We start from the raw sequence: 24,674 nt of genomic DNA on the forward strand, positions 1-24,674 counted from the left end.
AAAAGAAATGAAAATTCAGATGAATTAAGGGAAGTTAAATGAAGTTCAAAAAAACCGACAGCGTCCTGTCTTCTACAAGGTAGATTAGTTAAAGGACAAAATGCAGATTTGAAATTCAGAGAAGTGCAAGTGGGCGAGAAATGTGAACAATGCATTATTTAAAAGCACACGGAAAGTATATTTTTATGGTACATTTGCACATTCTTTTGGGGAAGGCAGGCAATAAGAAAAGTAAAACTGTCAAACATCTTTGACTTATTCCAGAAATTCATATTAGGGCAATGTCTTTATTAGGCCAACCAAAATGCCACAAAAGAGCATGCCGGGTTTTGAGCTCCCCAGAATTCTTCATCAGGTTAGGTGGCAACAACCTGGGAGAAACCAGGGTGGGGTGGGGATTTGGCTGGTGGTCAAGCCACCCAGCAAGAGTCTTAAGATGGAGTGTAGGAGGTAGCAGACATTCAGATAAAGCCCATTTTATGTACCTTGCAGGAATCGAGCTCCATTGTAGCCTCCTGGCAAGGACTAACCCATAATGGCAAAGTGCCCTTAAGAGATGGGGACTCTGCCATTGTTGGCTGGGGATGAAAGGTGCTAGTCCAGCAACACCTGGAGGGCCAGAGGTTCCCCACCTCAATTCTTGGTCACTGTTTCCCAGTGGGTGAAATTGTTGCCTTTCCTCACCTCTTTAGCAGCAGGTTTTCTCCCCTCTATAATAAGGCATTCTAACCCTCAGCTATAGTAAAATTGCAAAATCCTGCAAAATCAAACAGAGATGGGTGCTTGTTACTGCACGGGTCCTCATAGGATAAGAAAATAATCTTTGCTGATGAGCTACATTTGGTTTCATAAAATATATTAAACAATATCCCCTTGGGTTAAATCTAAGGCTCCCTGTGGGTGATGTTCTGCTCTCAGGATGCTAAGGGAGTGAACTAGAACTGGTGCAAATAGTCCCCCCCCCCCCGCCATTGGCAGTATACAAATTAAGTAACAATAAACAACTATATATTGTACAGTTATTTCAGGTATGTGTAACATCTACCTAAAATTGCAAAAACAGACTGAAACAAGGCAAGATCTTGTTGGAATAGGAATCCAAGCCTACACATGTTTGTTTAGAAGTCCCTTGTGTTCAGTAGGACTCGCTGTCAAGAAAGTGTGTTTAGGATTTCAACCCAGGTTAAATTCTTAAATATACTAGGTTGCTTCTCTGTGTAGTTAAATAGAAGTTTACGTAATATAATGTGTTTTAATTCTGCTTCCTGAAAGAAAATGGGTTATTAGTCTTTGCCATATATTGTGTGCCTATTTGTGATGTATATTTCCTGCATCCTGGTGTGTAAATCATCAGATTTTACCCTAAGGCGCTATGGCCATTTTTGACTCATGAGGAACAATCTTCAGATCCTAGTAAAGCCAGCTATTTTAACTAAATGTAGAATTCTTGAGTAAAAGTATGAAATACTGTACTAGCATTTTTTATTAGAGCTGAGCTATTGTTTTAGTACCAGATATGTACATGTTAGTAAATACCTATTGATTTTTCTACAGATTTAAAATTTGCTAGGAATACTGTGGTCCTAGCTTTGCTTACAATGTCCTCCCCCCCACACTTTGTTTTTAAATGTTACAAATCTTCTGTGGGGGCTGGGAAAGCAGCTTCTCCCCCTTGATATCTCTGCATTTTGATGTTGTGCCATGTAACTTATATCAGGGAGAAGTGCCACTGTCCGCCTCTTTACATAATCTTATTTCAGTACTAGTCTGTTTATGAACTCTTATTCCTCAGCCAAGGCAAACAGCCACCACTATACTATATTATATTCAAATTATAGAATTTACAGGGAATATGTCCAGTCCAGCAGCTTATCTTCTAAGGCAATCCCACGTGATCAAGTAAAGGAGGCCCAAGTGCACATTTTAAAAATATAGGTGAAGGAGGGTGTAAAATCATTTTATGGATTTGTCTTTATTAAAAAGGCTCTTAGGAGATTTACATATTATGCTTCCACTTCTTACTTTCTGAAGTCAGTTGTACCTTGGATCTTGAACGCCTTGGCTCCCAAACAAATCGGCTCCTGAACGATCGAAACCTTCAGGAGCTTCTTGCAGCCAATCAGAAGCCACATGTTTTGGAAGTCGAATAGACTTGCGGAACGGATTGCGTTCGACTTCCAAGGTACGACTGTATTGCCCCAGGTGTATTCAGTAGAGTGTGAGCTTCCCACCTCTGTGACATTAATATAGAATGCATACCATAGTCAGGATCTGTTGGGTATACAGAAAATAAAATTTCAGCAAAGAAATACATAAGTCTAACAAATATAATAAGTCCACAATATAATGGGAAGCTAAGCCAACAAATACATGAGAAGCTACACAAAGTCCTGTCTCAGTCTGGTGTCACAGCCCTTGACACTGACTTGCTCTTGCAACAATACAATTGGCTAAGTAGTTACCAGCACGAAGGTAATTTCAAGGCAAGAACCTTACCGTGCAATCCCATGCACATTTCCTCAGAAGCAAGTTCCAGTGAGTTCAGTGGGACTTATTCCCAACCCAAGTAAGTATGCATAGGATCACAGCCTTAGAGCGCTATCCTTAGAATGTTTTTTCAGAAGCAAATCTCTCAAAGTTTAATGTGTTTAAGATCGCAGCCTTAGAAAATAACCAAAAAAAAGTCTTATACTGCTGAGAGAAAAGCATACATACTGCAAAGCCATAAGCCAGCAATACTCAGGGCCCATGAACCAATACAGCATTTTAGGGATGTGGCTAGGCGTATTCCAACAAAGTAGCACAAATCTTGTTTCATCATACAACTATTTATTCCCCATATACTGCATCTAAAGAGTTGAATTGCTTTGAATATCAACTTCAATTATAGCAGGATTTTGTCATAATTTGTGTGTACTTATGAATAATGTCTGTTCGTACAGACTTTGCTAGTAGTCCCCTGTGCTATCAATTTGTATATATACTTAAGTGCATATTTTCAGTGAACAATATTGTGATAAAAAATTATTCTTGTGTTTACAAACTGTAGATAACAAAGCTATGTTATTTGAAAAGACCTCTTATTATACTTCTGAATGAAGTTTATCAAAGTTATTGTTGCTTTTAGCTCTCTGTGCATGCTCCTCACATTTTGGCATGTTTTGAAAATTGTAGTTTTTCACATGTTAACCCTGATAGTAATTGGTTATTGGTTAAGTTTAACTACAGCAATAGGGTATAGCAGACCATGATATTTAATATTTATTTTACATAGCAAAGTGCTGCTTGCTGATCAAAAATATTTATAATGTAGTAAGGTTATACAGTATAGTGATAGACCAAAAATATTTTCTATACAATATTTGTATAATATATACAGTGGGGATAATACTCTTAAATCCCTCTGTTACATATAGAAAGAAACTAATCTCAACCATTACATTCTGTGTTTAATCCTTGTTGCCATTTCCCTGACAAAGGGAAAAGAATACAGTGATAGTGGGCTTGAGCCTCTATTTGGGGCTACAAACAACGCCTTCAACGAAATCACTTAGGCCTCATATACACTACACGTAGTGGTTAAGAGAGGCGGACTCGTAATCTGGTGAACCGGCTTCGCTTCCCCACTCCTCCACATGCAGCTGCTGGGTGACCTTGGGCTAGTCACACTTCTCTGAAGTCTCTCAGCCTCACTCACCTCACAGAGTGTTTGTTGTGGGGGAGGAAGGGAAAGGAGAATGTTAGCTGCTTTGAGACTCCTTAGGGTAGTGATAAAGCAGGATATCAAATCCAAACTACTACTCTTCTTCTTCAGCAGTATCATACCACTTTAAACCATCACGGTTTCCCCCAAACTACAGTTCCCAGGATTCTTTAGGGGGAAGCCATGACAGTGAAAGTGGTATGATGCTGTTTTAAATATGTAGTGCAGGAGGGGTCTTCAATCATAAAAGGTGATGTGTCAGGGAACACTTACTTGGAATTAAGCACATCCCTTACTAGAGAAAACCACACCACATGTAATGCATTGCCTTTGAGGATGATTTTGTCATTTGTTTGTTTTAGAGCACCCATCATCCAAATAGGATGACAAGGGGTTCATAATACAACAATAAAAGAACAGAATAACTTAAGGATAACCACTGGATTTTTTTAAAAAAACCCTAAAGTAACTAAAATCAGATGATTGCAGCTCCCCACATGAGTACTGTGGACCACAGAACCAGCACACACAATGACCCTGACCATACCTCAGTATCGACCAAAAGCCTGGGTGAATAAGTAGTGACTTCTATTAGTGACAAAATAAGGGCGATCGATGCACCTCTAGAGGGAGGGAATTCAATAAATAGACGTTGCAGCATTATCACTCTAAATGTTGACATTGACTGAAGTAGATTCAAGCTCAAAATGTTAGTAAAGACCAGAGGTCTGCTCGCAAATGTCCATTAACAAGTTCATGTGCTGACAAGGCCGCAAGCTGGTGGCAATGCTCATAAGGTAGTCTTAAAGAAATGTGTATATCTGAAAACCAGCAAAGTGCAAGAAGAAATGTTTTCGTGTTGCTGATATGTACCCTTTATTGGTAACCTCTGTCCGTTTCTTTCAGCACATGGTAGTCATTTCATTAGTATTGAAAAACCTCTGCTTTGATACCTGCTCAGTGCCATATATCATCTCTTTACCAAACTTGATTTATTCTTGTAGAATCGCACCTTAAATAAAAGTCCATGCCATGTTTTAAACACTGTGATATTTCAAAGTATGTCTCTTGTACTTGTTTTGTATTGTACACTGGAGGGATAGTTAAAATAGGGTTGTTGGGTTTTTTTGGCTTTTAAAAGCAGTTATCAGAATATTGGCTTAGCAATGAGAGAAGAGCTCCATGTATCCATGTGATTGAAATTTAACCTATGTGATATTTTGCCTTAATTCAAATAAAGTATAACTGTATTGTGGCTATTTTGTATTTATTGAACAACGGGCCAGTACAGATACAATGCTAAACTTTGGTTTACCAGAGGGATGGGGCACCTCTCTCCCTCCAGATGTTGTTGGACTCAAACTTTCATCCGCTCCAGCCAGCAAGGTCAGAGATAAGGGATAGTGAGATTTGTATAACACCAGCTGCTCCAGGGAATGAATTTTTAGACACTTTGGAAGCCCACAGTGACTTCATCTCCAAACGTCCTTTGTGCAATGGACCTCTGCTTACACAAATGGGTCTTCTGCTTCTCCCAGAACCTTCTCTACCCCCTAAAATCTCTTCCAGGGGGATTGGGGCATTGTCCAGAGCAGGTTGAGAGCTTTGGGAACTTGCAGGGGGAGGTGAAGTAGGAGAGTCCTGCTGTTTCCACTCTGGCACAATGTTGAATCTCACCCAAGGTAGGTGCTTGTGGGATGTTAACTACATTTCTCTTTTTCTTTACAAAAAAATGTTTTTAAAAATCAGCTGTTCTACACCTAAAAAACAATACCTGTCTTTTGTGGTTTGAGTGTTTGATTTTCTTTGTAAGTCTGTATGTGTGGTTGAACTCTTTGTTCTGGCGTGGGAGGTGATTATATATAAGGATCCTGATAGGTGTCGTTCTTTGTATTAAAAAGTCGAAACTAAACTATTACCTTTGGCCTACCTTTGTACTACAGCTTGAGCTGTCAGGCCACTATAAGAAGATAATTCCTTGGCACAGAAAGCTCCACCCAAATGCTGGTCATAAAGTTCAAATACAAGGTGTGGGGAAGGTGGTAGTTGTTCAAATATGTAAATAGGACCAGGGATTGAGCAAACCACCTGTAATGCAGAACAAGGAAACAGTGGAGAGTCATGTCCACTAAAAACACCTTGTTGGAATGTTTAGTGAACAATTCCAAACCTTAGCCTTTATTAGGGATTAAGTCCTGTTGAACTCGGAGGGCTCTGTAATAGACTGCATATTTAAGATATGCAGGAGCCTTGTGGGATCAGACCAATGAACCATTTAGTCCAGCCACGTTCTCAAGAGTGGCCTACCAGATGCTTCACTTTTATCTCGCCTTTCCTCAAATTGGCACAGTGTGCATGGACCTCACCCCACCCATTTTATCCCCATGCCAACCGTGTGGGGCCAAGCCTGAGAGACTATCCAGTGTGCCTCATACCTGGGCAGATAGCTGAACCTGGATCCTCTCATGGCAAGTGGTGTTGCCAGCTTGCTTTCTGGCGAAGCTCACCTGGCGTTTAAAAAATACACCAGGTGGAGTCTCTTATCTCTGGGAAAATACAGGCAACGGCCACCAGTTGAATTTCTGCCTGTCAGGCATAAGTTAAAAGCATATTTAATATGTCTCTGGTTTGGTGGAAGGATGGCGATCCTAATAGCAAGCTTAGGGGGCAATTCCTAAAGGTCCAAGTCCCCAAAAAAATATTTCAGGGGGCCGCCTGAAAGTCGATGGGCGTTGCCATTCTAATGCTGAGCGTGTGATTATGTGTCACAGGGCTAGTTACCTCAACCAATATTTTACTCAAATTGGCACCCCTGGTGCCACAAGAGACAACACATTTTTTCCCGTTGCTGTTACAGACTAGTATGGGCTACTCCTGAGCTTAACCTGAGCCAGGCCCAGGCCTTGGAATCTAAGAAGACAGGTGAACAAGAGCGCACCTGCGCATGTACAGAGCGACCTTCTCAACTGGGGAGGGAGCCGCAAGCAAGCAGCTAGCCCCTAAGGGTCTGGGTCTAGGAGACAACGGCAGCTTTCGCAACTCAAGGCCCGGCACTTCGGGTTATTTCGTTGATCCTCCGCCGCCATCCCCTCGAGCGGCGCCGAAGACAGCGAGCCTCGTACAATTGGGCGGCCGGCGCCGCAGCAGCTCGCCCAGGCCTGCCCCCTAGCGGGCGCTTCTCGAAGGCGCGGCTCGGGCGTCTCCCGCCGGCAGCTTCGCTCCTCGCTGGGCTCCAGGAGATGGGCAGCTGGCAGCCTCGGCTGCGGAGCTCCGCGCGTGGCCAGCCCTGCCGGCACCGCCGCTGCCCTGCTCCTGCCGGCTGACTGAGCCGCTGCCCGGCTGGCTTCCCGGCCGGCCCGCCCCCGGCGGCGATGAAATTCCCGGGCTCGGTGCTGGTGTCGCTCTTCCTCTTCGTGGCCGAGACGACGCTGGCGCTGTACCTGAGCAGCACCTACAGCTCGGCGGGCGACCGCATCTGGCAGTCGCTGACCCTGCTCTTCGCGCTGCTGCCCTGCGTGCTCGTCCAGTTCAGCCTCGTCTTCATCCACCGAGACCTCAGCAAGGACAGGCCGCTCGTGCTGCTCTTGCACATCCTGCAGCTGGGACCCCTCGTCAGGTGGGTGGGGTGGCTGGGCTGGGCCCCGACCCCCGCAGATGCTCCTGCGGAGAGGGCTTGCCGGGGGCGGAAAGGGGGTCGTCTCCCCAGTTGCGCTGGAAGAGCAACGCCCCACAATGGCTGTCACACTCAGAATGCTGGACACACACTCGAGTGTCTGAATTGGGGGAGAGTTCTAGCCTTATTGTTAGTTAATTAAAAAAAAAGCTGATCGCTTCAATGGTGAATTCCATGCCGAGAGATCTGGATAGGGAATTGTGACCATTAAGATAGCGCAAGAGCTCTCTGTTGGGTCACCATTTTGTTTATAGTGAAATAAAGGTGTTGGGAGGTTTTTTTTGTGTTAAGCTGTTTGCTGCATCCATCAGGGCATGGTCTCCTTTTATATGCTTGGAAATCTCCCTCTCTCCCCATGTATGCTAATGGATCTGTACTGTGTGCGGTTAAGGGTCTGTGATGCTGCCTATCTGCACAGCTGCCTGCTCTGGCTTTGCCTGTGAGCAATAATTGGCAGAGAAGCATGCCTGCGTTTGGTCACAGGCACGCCCATCTGTAGAGTGTGCTTCTGGAAAGCTGTATTGGAATAAGGGAGGCAATGGAGAGAGAGCTGGTCTTGAGAATCTAACAGGTTCACACATCTTGAGTAGTCTCTACCTTTTGGGTTGGGCTGAAATATTTCAGCTTGTGAGCAAGACTAAATAAAGAGAAAGGAGGCTGAGTTTCTTGCGGACCACACACAATTGCTCTTTGAAAATTGAAGCAGAAGAAACTCTGGATATTTCAAACCTATTTTTATCTACTGAAAATATTTATAACCTCCTCTTCAGGCACCTTGTTTTTTGTTAGCATAATAATAACACAATAAGGCCAAAATCAAACTGCTTTGATTTTATTATTATTTTTCAAAATATCCACCCACATACTTCATCATCCTGGAAGCAATTTGCCATTTTCAAGTCTCTCTCTCTCTCTCTCTCTCTCTCTCCACCCAGAGGTAAATTGTGTTGTTTCAGCACATATAGTTTCAGCAAGTATTTCCCCATCAAATTATTCTATCGGTTTCCTTTCTGTTTCTGTTGTTTTTATGTCAGGGAGGTAACTGTGATGGTCGGCTGCAGCAAAAAGAGAGAGAAAAGCTCATGGCATAATAAAAATGTCTTAGTCTTTAAGGTGCCTTGAGACTTAAATTGCTTTTGTTACCCTTTATTGCTCTCTGAATATATCATATCTCAACTTTGATGACATTGTAAGCCACCCAGAATGTATTTTTTTTGCCTAGAATGGCAGGGTATACACTTTAACAGAAATAAATAAATTTGATAAATCATTACCGGTAGCTGTTGTGGTAGTTATCCCTTCAAGCAAAGAAGCACGAGAAGTATCAAGTTTCTTATCAGTTTGCTACTGAAGCCAAATTGTACATGCTAATCAAACACCAAAACGGGGGGAAAGCAGAGGGAGGGATAACATAGCAATGTTTTAGAGGGCCTAATACTGTTATCCAAAACTTTTCTAATATCATGGATGTATGCCATCAGCTGCCAGCAATCCCCTCCTTGCTTTCTAAATAAAAGGTGGGGTATAAATGCAATAAATTAATTAATAAATATTAAGCTCTGGAAAAACATTTCAGTCTCCCAGGGTATTCTGCTGTTGACCTAAAAGTTACCATGTTTCAATAAAGTAACTTCAAAGAGTAAGTCCTTATACACAGCTGCACATAAGGAGCCTGAACCGGAAGCAATAGTACTGCATCAGAGCAATCATTCCATGGTTTCTCAATTGGCCATGGTGATTGTAGGAACTCTTGACATAGGGCAGGCATCCCCAAACTTCAGCCCTCCAGATGTTTTGGACTACAATTCCCATCATCTCTGACCACTGGTCCTGTTAGCTAGGGATGATGGGAGTTGTAGGCCAAAACATCTGGAGGGCCGCAGTTTGGGGATGCCTGACATAGGGAAAGCCAGTTAAGTGAATTAGACATCAAATTTACACATATTATTTATGCACTGTTATACTATGTGTTTCTGATGCACAATAATACTGTTTAAAATGTTATTATACAACAACAACACATATTAACTTCCTAAGCAGGCTGCAGAATGTCTTTCCTTAAATGTTTTCAAGAACAATTTGGGCAGGGACCTGTCAAGAATGTGTTCTCCATAGGACACCATACAGTAGTCCTTTCTGTGATTATGTGGAGTTGTGTTCAGCTTAGCGCAACACAAATATTCCATCAGCAAAATGACATCTACCTGCGTAGTGGAATGTTCTTCCCCTCTTCTCCCTTTGCAAGTGGACATCCTTGTGCCTGGTGAGGCATGGTGGTTGAGTTCCACCCATGAATTCCAGAATCTTAAGAATGGGCTAAAGGGGTGTTTCACATGCCCACCTTAACTTCTTTCTAATCAGACATCCTACTTAAAAGCAATTATGAAATTCAGAAGAGTTATGTTAAAGCAACAACTACTCTTGTCCATTTCCCCCCTCAGGTGCGTGGAGGTTTTTTATATTTACTTTCATGCAGGAAGAATAGAGGAGCCTTATGTCAGCATCACCAAAAAGAGGCAGATGCCAAAAGATGGACATTCGGAAGAAGTTGAGAAGGAAGTGGGCCAAGCTGAGGGCAAGCTGTTTACACATAGATCTGCGTTTAGTCGGGCATCAGTGATCCAAGCTTTCCTAGGCTCTGCACCGCAGCTGACGCTTCAGCTGTACATATGTGTCCTCCAGCAGGAGATGACGGCAGTCAGAAGTATGTATAATTGGTACATTTTTCAGTATTCCATTTGGGTGAGTGTTTAGAGATAGGGATTATGGGTAAGTAATAGCTATATCCTCTCCCTTAATGATCTATTTAGGAAACCAGATGCAGGTGGAAATGGCTAATGACCTTCTTTATGGTTGTTTTGGCACCGGGTGAAGAGTTATTAAAATTCCCCCAGCCCTTTTCAAAACCTGTGCTTTTAGTGTTCTGAATCGCTGTGCATGTGCTGTATGTATTTTTTTATTTGCTTTTATTCTACTCCTTGTTGGAAATGTGTGTGCCAGAAGTCTTTAGGATGCAATTTGATATTTAGTGTAGGCTATTACGTTTTTAATTGTACTGCTGTAATTTTTGTGCTCAGGGCTGGCTCTAGGTGTAGGCTGGGTGGCGCGGGGTTTCAGGGCACCGGCCCGGCAGGGGGGCGCCCTGCACCCGCCCACCAGCCGCGCCAAGAAACGGGGCGGAGCGGGGGTGCTGGAGTGATCTCAGCACCACGGCGCCAGGGCGTGCAACACGCTTGAGACGGCCCTGTTTGTGCTGAAAGCCAACCCGAGAACAATGTTATTGAGTAGCTTTACATAAATATAGCAAATAAATTAAGCAGACTGTTTCTTTACTAAGTCTTACAGACTAGGTTATAAGAAGCGGGAAGCCCTTCTACAAATTATAGCAGGGAGAAGAGAACTCCCAAATTTTATCAGGCCCAGCCAGCATGGGGAAAGGTCAGAGATGAGGGAACTGTGGTCCAACAACACCTGGAGATAACAGATTCCCCATCGCTAGGGATGCAATTTCCCCCAGTGCTTAATTCATAAAAGTAGAAACACTGAGACCAAGACTCCGCACTCTGTAATACCTCATCCCTAATCTTAGCTGCTTGGAGCATACTAAAAGAAGAATAAGAAGACTAACAGGACATCTTAGCTTTTTTCAAATATTAACAAACTTCTATGGACACACCCATGGCTGGCTACTTGATTTTTAAAACAATGTTTTAAATAATTGCTTGCAGCGATGCTTGGGGAGGAGTCACTAAAAATGCTGCTGTTGCAAACAAGCAAAGAGCATAATTTTGTCTCGCAGCAGAAATACATATAATATAGTAAACCATTCCAGATCTACATTGGGGGATCTGGATATAGAGACAACTTCTTGCGACACATTCTATGTGAAAATGAAGTCAATGGAGCAGCTTGAAGACACCCAGGGTTACAAGAGTATATGTGTGGGAAATCCTATTAGAGGTTTGAAATTAACTTTAGCACTTTCAGACTCATGTCCAGAGATTAATTGCTTTAAAGTTAAACAAGTCTCAGGAGTAGCAGTGAACGTCGCCCTGAAAGATTAATAAACCAAAAATCCTGATGACCGCAGACAAGTGGATGGTTGCTAAATATTAAATTAAAATAAATGGAGCAGTTGTGGCGAGCTAGCCACTCAACTGGTCTTGCATTCCCCCCGCCGCCGCCCCCGGCAGTGTAAGTAGATTTAGATGAAGCACGTGAAGTGGATGTGCAGGTGACTCATGCCCTATTGTAATAGCCATTCATGTGCATCTGTTCTGCGGCAGCCATTGGTTCACCTAACTCAGCATTGCTGACACTGTCTGGCAGCACCATTTCAGACAGGAAGTATTCTCCAAGCCTACCTGGAGATGCCAGGGATCGAACCTGGGACCTTCTGCATGCCACACCACAGTCGTTTCCTCAAGATGCATAAATTCTCATACATACATTTGGAACTTGCATATCTTGCAGTGCAAGTATTCTTTTCAACGTAAAAGTTCAGAAACCAATAGTGTGGATCACTCTCGCATCCACTTCTTTGGAACTTCCAGTTATTGTGCAAAATGGATTTGGGCTGCCGCATAATGTGTAAATTGGCATTTTCATTCTCTGCAGGGCAACCAATTGAGCATCTAGCAAACACTTTCCTTTCAGAAACTAAGATGAAATGACTAGATCCAATCTCTTTTTTTCCACTGACCACATGAAAATTGATGGAGGTCCTAGGCCTGCACTGGACAAAATGAGACAGCTACCTCAGAGAGCAGGCACTGGGGGGGGGCACATGATTTGCACCCCCGGCTGCTGTTTTCTTTCCTCACTAGCCCACCTACCCAGATTGTATGTAGCTCTACAGAGACATGCCCTGCCTTCCTTCTCCCCACTGCAACCTCCCCTCCCCTCCATTTACTCCTTTCCTCCCCCCCCCCCCCCCGAGTGGTTATGGTCAGAAACTGTATGTTATGGGAAGCTAGCTGTAGGTAAGCAGTTTGGGGTCTCTGGATGGGAAATCACCCAGCAACCAATGTATGTTATCTTGAGTTCTATCATGGAGGTGAGATGGGCTGGAAATGCATTGTGATCCAGTTGAGACTTTGGTCTAGCTACAAAACAGCGAAATGCTCTGGGATGCTGGCATTATTTTATTATTTATTTTTATCTATTAGATTTATGTACCACCCTTCAAGGTGGTTCACAAGATAAAAATACAAGATAAAAGCACAAATAAATAGTCAAAACGGAAACAAAATAATAGAAAAAGATTGCTGAGTCCTAAGTTCCCTCTGTGACTTCGTGAGACCCTGTTTTTATTTGTTTAAATCTACTGAATTCCTGTTTTAGTATTATTTTATACTACTGTTTTATGTTTTATGTTTTATGTTATATATATATATATATATATATATATATATATATATATATATATATCACTGTATATATATATGGGGGTAAAGGGGACCCTTGTCCATTAGGTCCAGTCGTGACCGACTCTGGGGTTGTGGCACTCATCTCACGTTATTGGCTGAGGGAGCCGGCTTACAGCTTCCAGGTCATGTGGCCAGCATGACAAAACTGCTTCTGGCGAACCAGAGCAGCACACGGAAACACCATTTATCTTCCCGCTGTAGTGGTCCCTATTTATCTACTTGCACTTTGACATGCTTTCGAACTGCTAGGTTGGCAGGAGCTAGGACCGAGCAATGGGAGCTCACCCCGTCGCAGGGATTCGAACCGCCGACCTTCTGATTGGCAAGCCCTAGGCTCTGTGGTTTAACCCACAGCGCCACCCACGTCCCATATATATATATATATCTTTCCACCCTCCTAAATCTCTCATCACACACACACACACACACACGAATTATTTTTTAAGCTTAAGAATTTGTAAGACTCAAACTTTAGAAGGGCTTCAGAATTGTGCCTCTTCTGATAATTTGGCTCTTCCGCTATACTCATAATTTTATTTCCTTTGTTCCATTTAGTTTTGAGTGTGTGGTCAGTTGCTGTGACACAGTCTTTAGCAATTATGGAGCAAAGTGTGAAATTTTTACTGACACAGTCGAAAGAAGTTACCATAACTTAGCAGGACGCGCAGAAATTCAGGTTTCCTTTGTGCAAGTTGGTCAGGGTGACTGGCCTCCGTGGTGGAAAGGCTGTCACAAGGCTGCAGCGATGGGACAAGGGCGGGAACCTGCACCTGCCAAGACTCCCTGCAGAGGGCACGGGAACCCTCCCTTCTGTGGCCCTTGCTGAGGAGAAAGCAGCACCTCCTCTTTCTCTCCCAGCCACTGGTGGAGGATTTGCTAGAAAGAGGCTGAGGAATGTCTGAGCCTTGGCTATGAGTGTGAGGAGGACAGAAGGAGTGATTTGCCTATTCCTGCAGCTTTGGTGGCAGGTGGAGGGGCCAAGTTTCACTCCCCTCCCGTACCTTAAAAAGGAGGCACGCTTGGTTTCATTATCGTAATGGGTATAGTTTGCTTCTTGAGGATTGCAACTCGCCATACAATTTCCACTTCCAGGTGTGGTCCTCAGGCTGTTCTAGTGCGTCTCCGATCACCCTGACTGCAGTGGGTTGGAGCTATTGCAAAGCCTTGGCACAGTCCCTGACGCCGACCCAACCAAGCGACAGCCCTGCGCTGCTACCTTGCTTGGTTGCTCCTTTGATGTATGGTTTGAGTAATAATGGGAGTTGTAATCTGAAATAATCTCCACCTGACATAGCTGTGGGAAAGTAACAAAGCAGTTTCTGGCAGGATATCGCTGAAACAAATGGTCTGGAACAAGTCCAGTATTGGTTTAAAAATACATTGGAAAAACCAGTTTGAGTGGCAAAATAAATCCAGTACTTGCATTAAAAAAAGAAATGACCTTCAAGTGTATGTTTTTCAAAAATAACAAAAACCCAAATACCTGCAAAGCAACAATTAAAAACAACAACACACAATCCAAGCATTAATCCACAATCCACTTCATCAAAATAATATCCCTGTTCTTCACTCTACTGAAAGATAATTGCTGTATGTAGATATATTTGGAGCACCTGAATGACAAGTAAAATACATTCTTGCAAGGTCTTGTTATTCTGTGAAAGCACTTGAACATTTTTTCCCATAACAAGTCAAGGACCCTTATTTTAGGAGAAAGCAAGCATTAGATATGAATGACTAGACTCAACATGTTGATCTAGTTTCATTCACATTGCAACAGAATAATCCAAAGAGAGTAGATTCAAGACTGCAGTTTATGTGGAACACTATATTAGATTGTATTGAACTTGCAATAGCTTGGTAACAGATTTCATGAGTATGGGTCATCATTCAAAGCTCTACCCACACAGAGGCACCCCAAACACTGTGATGGTTAGTATTGTGTCATTCATCTTTCTCCCCGCCACCCTGTTTGCCCATTCAGTGGCAAAGCACCTCAAAGGATGTAATTACCAGATGTGGAGAACCAGAGGTTGTGGCAGAGACACACCTCTTGATTGCAACACCCTGCCTGAATTTAAAATAAAACCCTGAGGGAATTGAGCATCTGAGTGTTGTCCACAGTTTGAATCCCAGGAAGCCAACTGGCATGTATCCTCCAGATGTTTTTGCCCTACAACTCCCATGATCCCTAGCTAGCAGGACCAGTGGTCAGGGATGATGGGAATTGTAGTCCAAAACATCTGGAGGGCCGAGGCTGAGGAAGCCTGTATTACTCATTGAAATAAAAACATTTGTGCATGTGGAAGGGGAACTGAGTTAAGGCAGTCACCCTCTGTTTGTTAAGATGGGAAGCATCCCAGAAGGTCCTGGCTCAACGTCTATCTCAACTGCAGAATTAGGAAGTTGCTATCATTTATTTTTTAGCTGTGGCCCCTCCCCCAAGTGGGCAAAATGGGAATAACACAGTATTATTGAATAGTGAAATGTGGCTAATTAGCACTATGCACACTTAAAGCTCAGTGACTGAAAGCCTTGAGTTTGCTCTTGCAGCAAATTCAGTACAGCTTCTGAGACCTGAATGGCTTTGTGGTTTGTACATGATGCTGATGAGAATGCTGGAGTTTCTCTCAAGGCCCAACATGCTAAAATATTGTCCTGGAGCTGCCATGTTCACCAGGGCCGGCCCAACGTGCAGGCTGGGTGGCGCAGGGCACAATGGCGCCGGCCCGCCAGGAGGGCACTGTGAGCTGCGTCCACCCGCTGGCCGACCGGTCCGCCGTGCAGCTGCGCCTGCCCGCCCGCCTGCCGCGCAGCAGTGCCTGTTGCACCCACGCGCCCACCCGCCCACTGCGCTGGGAAACAGGGTGGGAGGGCGCCGGAGGGATCCGGCGCACCACGGCACCGGGGGCGCCTAAGACGGCGCTGATGTTCACGGTGTGAACATAATAGTTCCAGGAAAGCCTTTAGCATAGGTCCAAGGAGCATGCATGCATTTGAGGGCCCCAGTTCATTTCTCAGTGTTTCTACATGAATTAGGCACATGGACTAGGAAAAGTGTGTACTGGGATAGTGCTTAAGATAATATAAGCCGCATCAGTTTAGGCCACTTGAGTCAGCCACTTCCAATGAAAGCAACATTCCTGCCGTACGATGCTCTCTGGGGAGTGCTACTTTCAGAAACGTTGATTGCCTTCTCTTTCCTCAGGCATCTTCATGGTCCTTTCTCTCCTGTCGATCGTCTATGGAGCGCTGCGATGCAACATCCTGGCCATTAAGATTAAGTATGACGATTACGACATCAGTGTGAAGCCAGCTGCCTACCTCTGCATCTTCCTCTGGAGAAGCTTTGAGATTGCCACTAGGGTGATAGTCCTGGTCCTCTTCAGCTCTGTCCTTCAAATCTGGGTCCTCCCTGTGGTGCTAGTGAATTTCTTTGCTTTTTTCTTTCACCCGTGGATTCTCTTCTGGCAAAGTAAGTGCACTTTGCCGGAAAATATAGAGAAGGCTTTGAGCAAAGTGGGCACTGCCATTGTCTTGTGCCTTCTCACTTTCCTGTATGCTGGTATTAATATGTTTTGCTGGTCAGCTGTGCAGCTGAAGTTGAATGATTCCGACTTAATTGACAAATCCCAAAACTGGTACAGGCTGGCTTTATATTACATTGTGAGGTTCCTTGAGAATGCTTTTCTCTTGCTGATGTGGTATATGTACAAGACTGATGTCTACATGTATGTATGTGCCCCTTTGCTGGTCTTACAGTTGCTGATTGGCTATTGCATAGCTGTTCTTTTTATGCTCGTGTTCTACCAGTTTTGCCACCCGTGCAAAAAACTTTTCTCCTCCAATATTTCAGAAGGATTGGCACTGTGTTTCAAGCTGTTTTGCTATGTATGCAAACCTCTTGCATCCAGCACCTCTGGGGAGAAGGCAGACTTGAAGACCCCAGACGATACTCTTAACGATGCCCAGGACAGCTGCAAGGCAAATGAATCCTATAATGGAAATGCCCACCAAAGTGTTTCATCCAATGCCTAGAGCTGCTGTCAAGGAGCCACCGCTCTCAAGACTTGCTTATTTTAGCTGGGTATATTGCCTGTTTGGATACAGGTGGGAAAACGTTTCTGGCCCATGGCTCTGGAAGCCTTTCTGGGAAACATCCCAATGGTGGGCGGGTCCAGAGGAAACAGTGGGCGGAGCAGCAAATGTAAATTTTACCTTTGTATAGTAGGCTAGTTTCTTCACATACTCCTCTCTCCCTCCTAAATCCAGGCAAGCAAGAGGCATCATCAGAGTTCAAAGGCACATTCCAGCCAAGCAAAAACATTCAAGGTGGGTGTGGCTTGGGAGGGGGTGTGGCTTGGGGAGAGTCCCAAAGGTCAGGCAGAGAGGCCTGGAAGGCCACATATTTGGGCCTCAGGTTGCCACCCCTGGTTTGGATGGTTTAGAAAGAAGGATGCACTCTGATTATCCCTCTGACAGTCATGGCAGGAGGCACATTTAAGTCCTAGCATTGCAATGCTGGTATGGTAGTTCAATGAGTGTGAAGATAACTGGGATTTTAACTGTTGGAAACAGACAGCACCCCTTATGGACGGGATGCTTCACTGCACCTTGACTTTAGATCAGGGATTTGTAACCTTTGTCTGGGTGGACCACTGCAAACCATGAAACAAAAGGCAAGGCAATGACAAAGTGGCTGACTCAAGGAACTTCTTATTTCATGGAAGGACCGAAATCGATCAGTGAAAAGGAGGGTTCAAAACCTCACAGGTTAACGATATGCTTTAAAGCTTTATACAAACTGGGCTCCTTCACCTGCCACCAAGTGCCGGATTTATCTAGGTTACATAGGACATGATCTCATCCTGACTGCGTGCATTGGAACTGGGAGCTTCTGAATCCATAATGGAAAGTGATAAAATAACTTGCTGCTGATACAGGCCTTGGCCCCGTCCCATCAATTTTTCCTTCAAAGTGCCACAAATGTTGATTCTCTCCAAACAACTTAAACACTTTTAGGTTTGCTTCTGTTGTTGGATTCTGATTGTCTTGGTCAAATACATTTCTGCTTTGTATGATGCTAAGAAAGCTTTGGTGAATGTAGCAGTAGTTAAGGAAGCATTTCGTCAATGAAAATTTTAGCAATGTCTTGCAGTTGATATCTACTCTTTTACATGAATATTTCCAAATGTTTTCATTAAGTCAAACCTACTGATATTACTGAAAATGGGGGGGGGAGACTATTCACTAGAATTATTGCATTAAAGTGATTAGGTCCCCAAAACAGTGGACAGAGTGGATTTGGACGTTGAGCATAGGAGGACCTCATCCAAAGCCATTGGGCGGGTTTTGAACAAATACTTCTATTTGAGTGTTTACTGGGTTTGCATCTTGCCTCTCTTCTAAGTTTCTCAAAGTGGTGATTTGCAGGCTGGTCCTATGCATGTTTACTTGGAAGTAAGTCTTACTTTGTTCAATGAGGCTTACTCCCAGGAAAGTGTACTCCCAAGAGAGAACTGAAGCCTTAACCTCCCAATAATTTTGAGTGGTCAAGAGTATCTTTTCCAAGGCCACATCGGTACTGGTCAGGATCAGTCCCACTCCCAAGATCAACACTCCACTTACCCCACAAGGTTACTGTGAGGATAAATGAAGTAAGAATTGTAAAGCAACTAAATACACCGAACCAGTTCTATAGAAATGTTTAAATAATATTCAAAATGACCTTTGCCACCACAGTGCTGACAATAGTTGGCACTATGGTAGCTAAAAATCCATGGTGCAATTAGCTGGTGCAAGGTGGAGTCGTACTTCCTTGCTTCTGGTTTTTATTGAAATGCACATTAAAAAGTGCTGGCTTTTGCCCAGTTCTACAATTGAGTGGTACTGTATATAAATTTTATAAAACGAATTAAGTGTGTTTGAACAGTGCAGCCATGTAACAGCAGGATCAGGGGGCAAGTGTCAGCGTGAATTAGCATGACAAATGTGTATCTTTATCTTTTTATACAAAATATAATACGGTCGCCATATCTGTGCACATGTAGCAAACTCCCCCTCCTTAATATTCTTATTTTTAAAAAAGAAAAAAAGAAATAACACCTGGTGGTTATTGTTTTATATCTGGAAAGCTGATTTGTTCCCAGAATAAAATAATTAGTCTTTGAAGAGAAAATGTTCTATGGATGTTTGTAATTTACCTTCTTTGAGTTTTGAGTTGGGAGGGGAGGGCAGTGCAGCGCTTGGAATGCAGAATGTTATGGTAAGTAGGAGAAGTTAGTTGAGCATGGATTGGCAGTTGGTGGTTTTATTTATTATTTTCACTCCCTTATTTTATTTATTTATAGAAGTATTTCTATGCAGGCCTTATAGCCTGACTGTTGTCAAACGATCCTAGGGTGGGTTACAAAAATGTCACAATTAAAACAAGCACACAGCCAATATCAAAACAGCAGCACAGGTCAACAATGCGGGAGGAATGAATATATTCACTAAACCAAAAGGCCTCCGTAAAGGGATGTGCCTTGACCAATAGTTGAAAGGTGTACAATGATGGCACAAGATACACATTGATGTACAAAGATCTACATTGGCTCCCAGTGCGTTTCCGAGCACAGATCAAAGTGTTGGTGCTGACCTTTAAAGCCCTAAATGGCCCCAGTCCAGTATACCTGAAGGAGCGTCTCCACCCCCATTATTCTGCCCGGACACTGAGGTCCAGTACCAAGGGCCTTCTGGTGGTTCCCTCATTGCGAGAAGCCAAGTTGCAGGGAACCGGGCAGAGGGCCTTCTCGGTGTTGGCGCCCACCCTGTGGAATGCCCTATCATCAGATGTCAAAGAGAAAAACAGCTACCAGATTTTTAGAAGACATCTGAGAGCAGCCCTGTTTAGGGAGGCTTTTAATGTTTAATAGATTATTTTATTTCATTTTTCTGTTGGAAGCTGCCTTCTACTTGGGTGACCATCACAAAGAAGGCTGTCTCATGCTCTGCTGCCCAGCCAATCACAGAGGGTGGCGGCACTACCAGCTATCCCCTCCTGTTCTCCCTAGGCAAGGTGATGTAGGAGGAGGTGCTCCTTCAGATATTTGGGGGGGGGCAAGTTGTTTAGGGCTTTATACGGCAGTATTCAGACCTTGGTAGCAAATTGGCAATGAATTTTGTCAGTTGGAGACGGAGAAAGGAACAAGGATTGACTGGGAAGCAATGGGTTTAGAAGATTTCTAGTGCTTATCACATTCGTCTTAGATCTCATTTTACTATGGATTTGTTTTAGCACTAATCTGAAGCATACTTTAAGCACCATATGACTGTGGCACAATTAATTCAATTTTATTATATTTTTGGCCAAGAAATTAATGTATCAAACATATCACCTGAGACCGCATCTCTGAGAATATTTAACTGTGTTAGAGGGCTTAAATAATCTTCATGCCTCTGTGCTGCTATTTAACTGAATATCTGATAGTTGTTAAAATCGAAGGGAAAGTAAAAGAGATAAATTTGTAAGCATTCTGGCCAGCACAGATTTTACCTTCACATTAGAAACCAAGAGCATTTGTAAGCAAGAGTATCATACACACAAGTTATATACGACAATTTCAATTAGGTCTGCTTCATAAATGGGGATTTTCCTATGCTTGGATCATCTTTAGGTAGAAAAACTGCTGCATGTGAAATGCTCAAGTCTCTCAAATAGGAGGTAATGAGGGTCAAACAGGTGAATTCATACATGTCAATATGTGTTTGGCCAAAGTGCTTTGTGTTCTCCCTGTTTTGTTTTGTTTTACTGGTTCATTCTGACACCAAGATTTGAACATCATTCCAAACCATAAGTTGGCGCTATGAGGTCAAGCCTGGATGAAGTCTCAGACTTGTGTGCTCCATCCTCCCCTCCCCTCCCCTGCTGGCTAACTAGTTACTAAGAGTGGTTGCCGAACAGCTTGGTAGGTTTCTGGATGAAACATCGGCTTTAGATCCATTCCAGTCTGGCTTCTGTCCTGGCCACGGGACCGAGACAACACTGGTCGCCCTAACAGATGACCTCCGTAAACAGCTGGATCAAGGCGGGTCAGGGCTGCTGATTCTTCTAGACTTGTCAGCCGCCTTCGACATGGTTGATTACGAGCTTTTAGACCACCGCCTTGCCGACATGGGGATTCAGGGCACAGTCCAACAATGGCTCCGTTCCTTTATCTCAGGTTGGGGACAGAGGGTGGCTCTAGGGAGGGGGTTGTCGCCGCGGAGTCCCGCAAGGTGCAATCCTTTCCCCGATGCTTTTCAATATCTTCATATGCCCCCTCGCCCAGATTGTCCAGAGTTTTGGGCTGGGTTGTCATCAATTTGCTGATGACACCCAGATTTATCTGTTGATGGATGGCCGTCCTGCCTCGGCCCCGGACACATTGACCAAGTGTTTGGAAGCTGTGGCTGGATGGCTACATGGGAGTCAGCTGAAGCTAAATCCTTTGAAGACAGAGGTCCTCTGGTTGGGTCGGGATGACATGGGGGGGGGCATCTTTCGCTGGGGCTCAATTAGTGTCCGCCCCTTCTGTCAAGAGTTTGGGTGTAACCTTGGATGCCTCCCTTTCCATGGAGGCGCAGGTTGCAACCACAGCCAAGGTGGCATTTTTCCATCTCCGCCGCATTAAGCAGTTGGTCCCCTACCTATCTCAGCCTGACCTGGCCACAGTGATCCATGTGATGGTCACCTCTAGGCTTGATTATTATTGTAACTCACTCTACGCGGGGCTGCCCTTGAAACTGACCCAGAAACTCCAGCGGGTGCAGAATGCCGCGGCGAGACTCCTTACAGGATCCTCGCCGCGGGATCACATTAATCCAGTGCTTTACCAGCTGCACTGGCTCCTGGTCAGGTTTAAGGTGCTGGTTTTGACCTTTAAAGCCTTATGTGGCTTAGGACCCTCGTACCTGCGGGACCGCCTCTCCCGGTATGCCCCGTAGAGGACATTAAGGTCCACAAATAATAACATACTGGAGATCCGGAGTCACAAGGTGGTTAGACTGGCCTCGACCAGGACCAGGGCCTTCTCAGTACTAGCCCCGACCTGGTGGTCGCTCTCTCTCAGGAGACTAGAGCCCAGCGTGAGTTGTCATCTTTTTGTAGGGCCTGCAAGACCGAGCTGTTCTGCTTGGCCTTTGGACTGACTCAGTGTTACCCTCCCCTAAGGTTTTATCCAACAGATATTTAAATGAGGTTCCACTTGTAGATTCCCATTTTAAAATTGAATTTTAACATTGTATTTAATTTGTATTTTAATTGAATTGTTTCTTTTATGCTTGTTTTGATATTTTTGTTGTTAGCCGCCCTGAGCCCAGTCTTGACTGGGAAGGGTGGGGTATTATTATTATTATTATTATTATTATTATTATTATTATTATTATTATTATTATTAGATTTTCAGCAATCCATCATTTGGCATCATATTCATGCCAGCATACTGTGGTTTGTGCTTGCCCATCAAAACCTATCAAAGGCCGCCTCTTAGGATTCAAGAATCATATAAATAAATAGAAATTCCAAGTTATAAACCACAACAGTTAAAAATCGGTGCTTTATTCAGGGCGTGACATTATCATGACGAGTGATGGTAAATATTAAGCCTGACTTCTCCATATAGCTTTTCAAAATGTTAACACTACAAAAACAAAATTCCAAAGGTTATGTGTTAAATCTATGCCTCTCATACCTCTATCTCCTAGGCTGACAGAAACAAATTGAATTTAAGGAGCTAAAGGCCAACGCGAAACTCGGTCCTCGGTAATGAAAATGCCGTTTCAAGCTTCCAGATGACTACAATGAAGCTTAATTGAAGAATAATTGCTTTACAGGAGTTCAACTTTAGGCACTGCACCATCTTAATGGTTTTTTGGGGGGGGGGTGTTAGTGTCTTTACAGCAACATCGCAAGAACAGGTATAATAATCTCCAGTGCACAGATCTCCAACTAAATGTGACATTTAGTTATACAAACAACAGAACCTTAAAGCAAAGTCCAAGGTAACTTTAAGCAAATAAGGTTTACCTGGGCTGTTGCTGTCACATGGCAACTGTGAGTTGTGCTCTGAGCTTGGAAACAAAAAAAATACTACTGTATATGCTCTATTCGAAATGTTTAATTAATGTGCTTCCCCCCCATAAGTCCCAGTGTAAGAGCTCATAAAGCTGCCATCAGGATCTCCCGAATGTTGTTCTGTCTCCTTAATCAGTTCATTTGCCCACCCCACCCCACCCCCGCTAACTTGAGCTCTCAAGGTATGCCTCAGAGATTATCGTTTTTCTGCATATTTCAGCATGGTGGGCACTATTGTCTTCATTTGTTCAAACTGAAGTCCAGACCCAATTCTGACACACAATCTTGCATACCTCCCAAGTATGATCTGTAGATTCTGGCTGCCAGACTTTTCCTTGATCCTCCAAATATTCCAATATGTTGGGTTGGCATTTGTGCCTTTAATAAGCAGGGGAAAGCAATCTCCGTTCCATGTTTAAAATGTATGCAGCCCCTGTCCCTATCTTGCTGTTCACCAAGGGCACTCTTTCTTCATGCCTGGCGTGGAAACACATGACAATCTCCTCCTGCAATTTGTAGGTCCTGTTTCTTTTTCTTTTGTGTTCCTCCCCGCTGCTCTAGCCATTTGGTCTCTTATAAATAATTTGTGGGAACTCAGCCAGGTTAAAGATTGAGGGCTCACTGCTTTCTTCCTTGTGTGTCTTATTGAGGTGGCAGGGCGTGCTTGAAATTCTAAAAGCAAACAGAAAGGGGACAAATTGTATATGAATTAGTAGGGAGAGCAGGAGAGAGGGGAAATGGTAAGACATTACACTATACACATCTGATCAGCAGCGTTGTAAATTTCAGTACTGGGTTTGCTTAAACTCATTCAGCCTATCGCCAAAACCTCACCAATTGTCAAAGACAGTAACTGTTCTTCTTGACTGCTTCTAATCATGCACTTTATCCATGCATGATCTACTTAAAACACTAGTTCTTTTCTAGGTCAGGCTCTATTCAACTTTTTTTTAACTAAATGCAAATATGGCACACATTTTACCTCTGAAATGTGTATTTTCTTCAGTATTCTCCTTTAACATAATCTAGATTCAAGGAGGTGTGATAGTGAAGGCTGACCTCTCTGTGTGGACTAGGGGTGAGTGAATTTGTCAATTTTGGCTTTTCTTAGTTTCTCATTTTCCCACACTGGAGTTCAGTTCTCTACATTTTCACATCTGAAGAAGTGTGCATGCACACGAAAGCTCATACCAATGACAAACTTAGTTGGTCTCTAAGGTGCTACTAGAAGGAATTTTTTATTTTCACATCAGTTTGTGGTATATATTTTTAGAGACCTTGTGAAAATTCATGAGAGTTTTAGTGTGACTTTCTTCTACTGTACACATTTCTGCTTAATATGCGCATCTTTGCAAAGCAGCTTCCTCAAATGGAATGCACTGTTGTGTGCTGTTTTAATATCTGCATTTTTGCACACATTACTTGGCCAGAGAACTGCATTGCAAAATTAAGAAAAGTGCAAATATTCTTTTGGAATATTATGTAGATTTGGAATATTATGTAGAATGCAAACTGAATCCAGTTTCTCCTTATCCCTAGTGTAGACAGAGGGCAGGAGGAGCTGTAGCCAAATCTGAAAAGACTGTGGATATAGGAAAACTCTGTTTAGAATTTTCCCTCATTTTCTTTCTCTGGTTATGTAAACCAAATTAAAACCTTGGCAATACCCCCTCTGAGAGGCATTTTCATGTGATCAAAGTGTTGCAAAATTCATGTGAATTTTCCATTTGTTACACAAAACTTTCAATCACCACATCTCATTTGTTAGATGGG

At 43.5% G+C, this 24,674-nt stretch overlaps 1 protein-coding gene across 1 annotated transcript; it reads left to right on the forward strand.

Moving 5' to 3' along the window:
* Window positions 1-6,890: 6,890 nt before the first annotated feature.
* XK (X-linked Kx blood group antigen, Kell and VPS13A binding protein) lies at window positions 6,891-18,983 on the forward strand. The gene is made up of 3 exons (XM_035114683.3): window positions 6,891-7,319; window positions 9,818-10,080; window positions 16,014-18,983. Exons 1-3 carry the CDS (start codon window positions 7,075-7,077, stop codon window positions 16,841-16,843), a joined length of 1,338 nt encoding a protein of 445 aa, XP_034970574.1. The 5' UTR covers window positions 6,891-7,074; the 3' UTR covers window positions 16,844-18,983.
* The last annotated feature ends 5,691 nt before the right edge of the window (window positions 18,984-24,674 follow it).

The sequence above is a fragment of the Zootoca vivipara genome, chromosome 4 (assembly GCF_965207765.1).
Source record: "Zootoca vivipara chromosome 4, rZooViv2.hap1.1, whole genome shotgun sequence".
In the NCBI taxonomy this organism is placed as follows: domain Eukaryota; kingdom Metazoa; phylum Chordata; class Lepidosauria; order Squamata; family Lacertidae; genus Zootoca; species Zootoca vivipara.

Coding starts and splice junctions, on each gene's coding strand:
- XK (XM_035114683.3), top strand. CDS start 7,075: ATGAAATTCCCGGGCTCGGTGCTGGTGTCGCTCTTCCTCTTCGTGGCC. Junction 7,320..9,817: donor CAGCTGGGACCCCTCGTCAG/GTGGGTGGGGTG, acceptor TTCCCCCCTCAG/GTGCGTGGAGGTTTTTTATA. Junction 10,081..16,013: donor GGAGATGACGGCAGTCAGAA/GTATGTATAATT, acceptor CTCTTTCCTCAG/GCATCTTCATGGTCCTTTCT.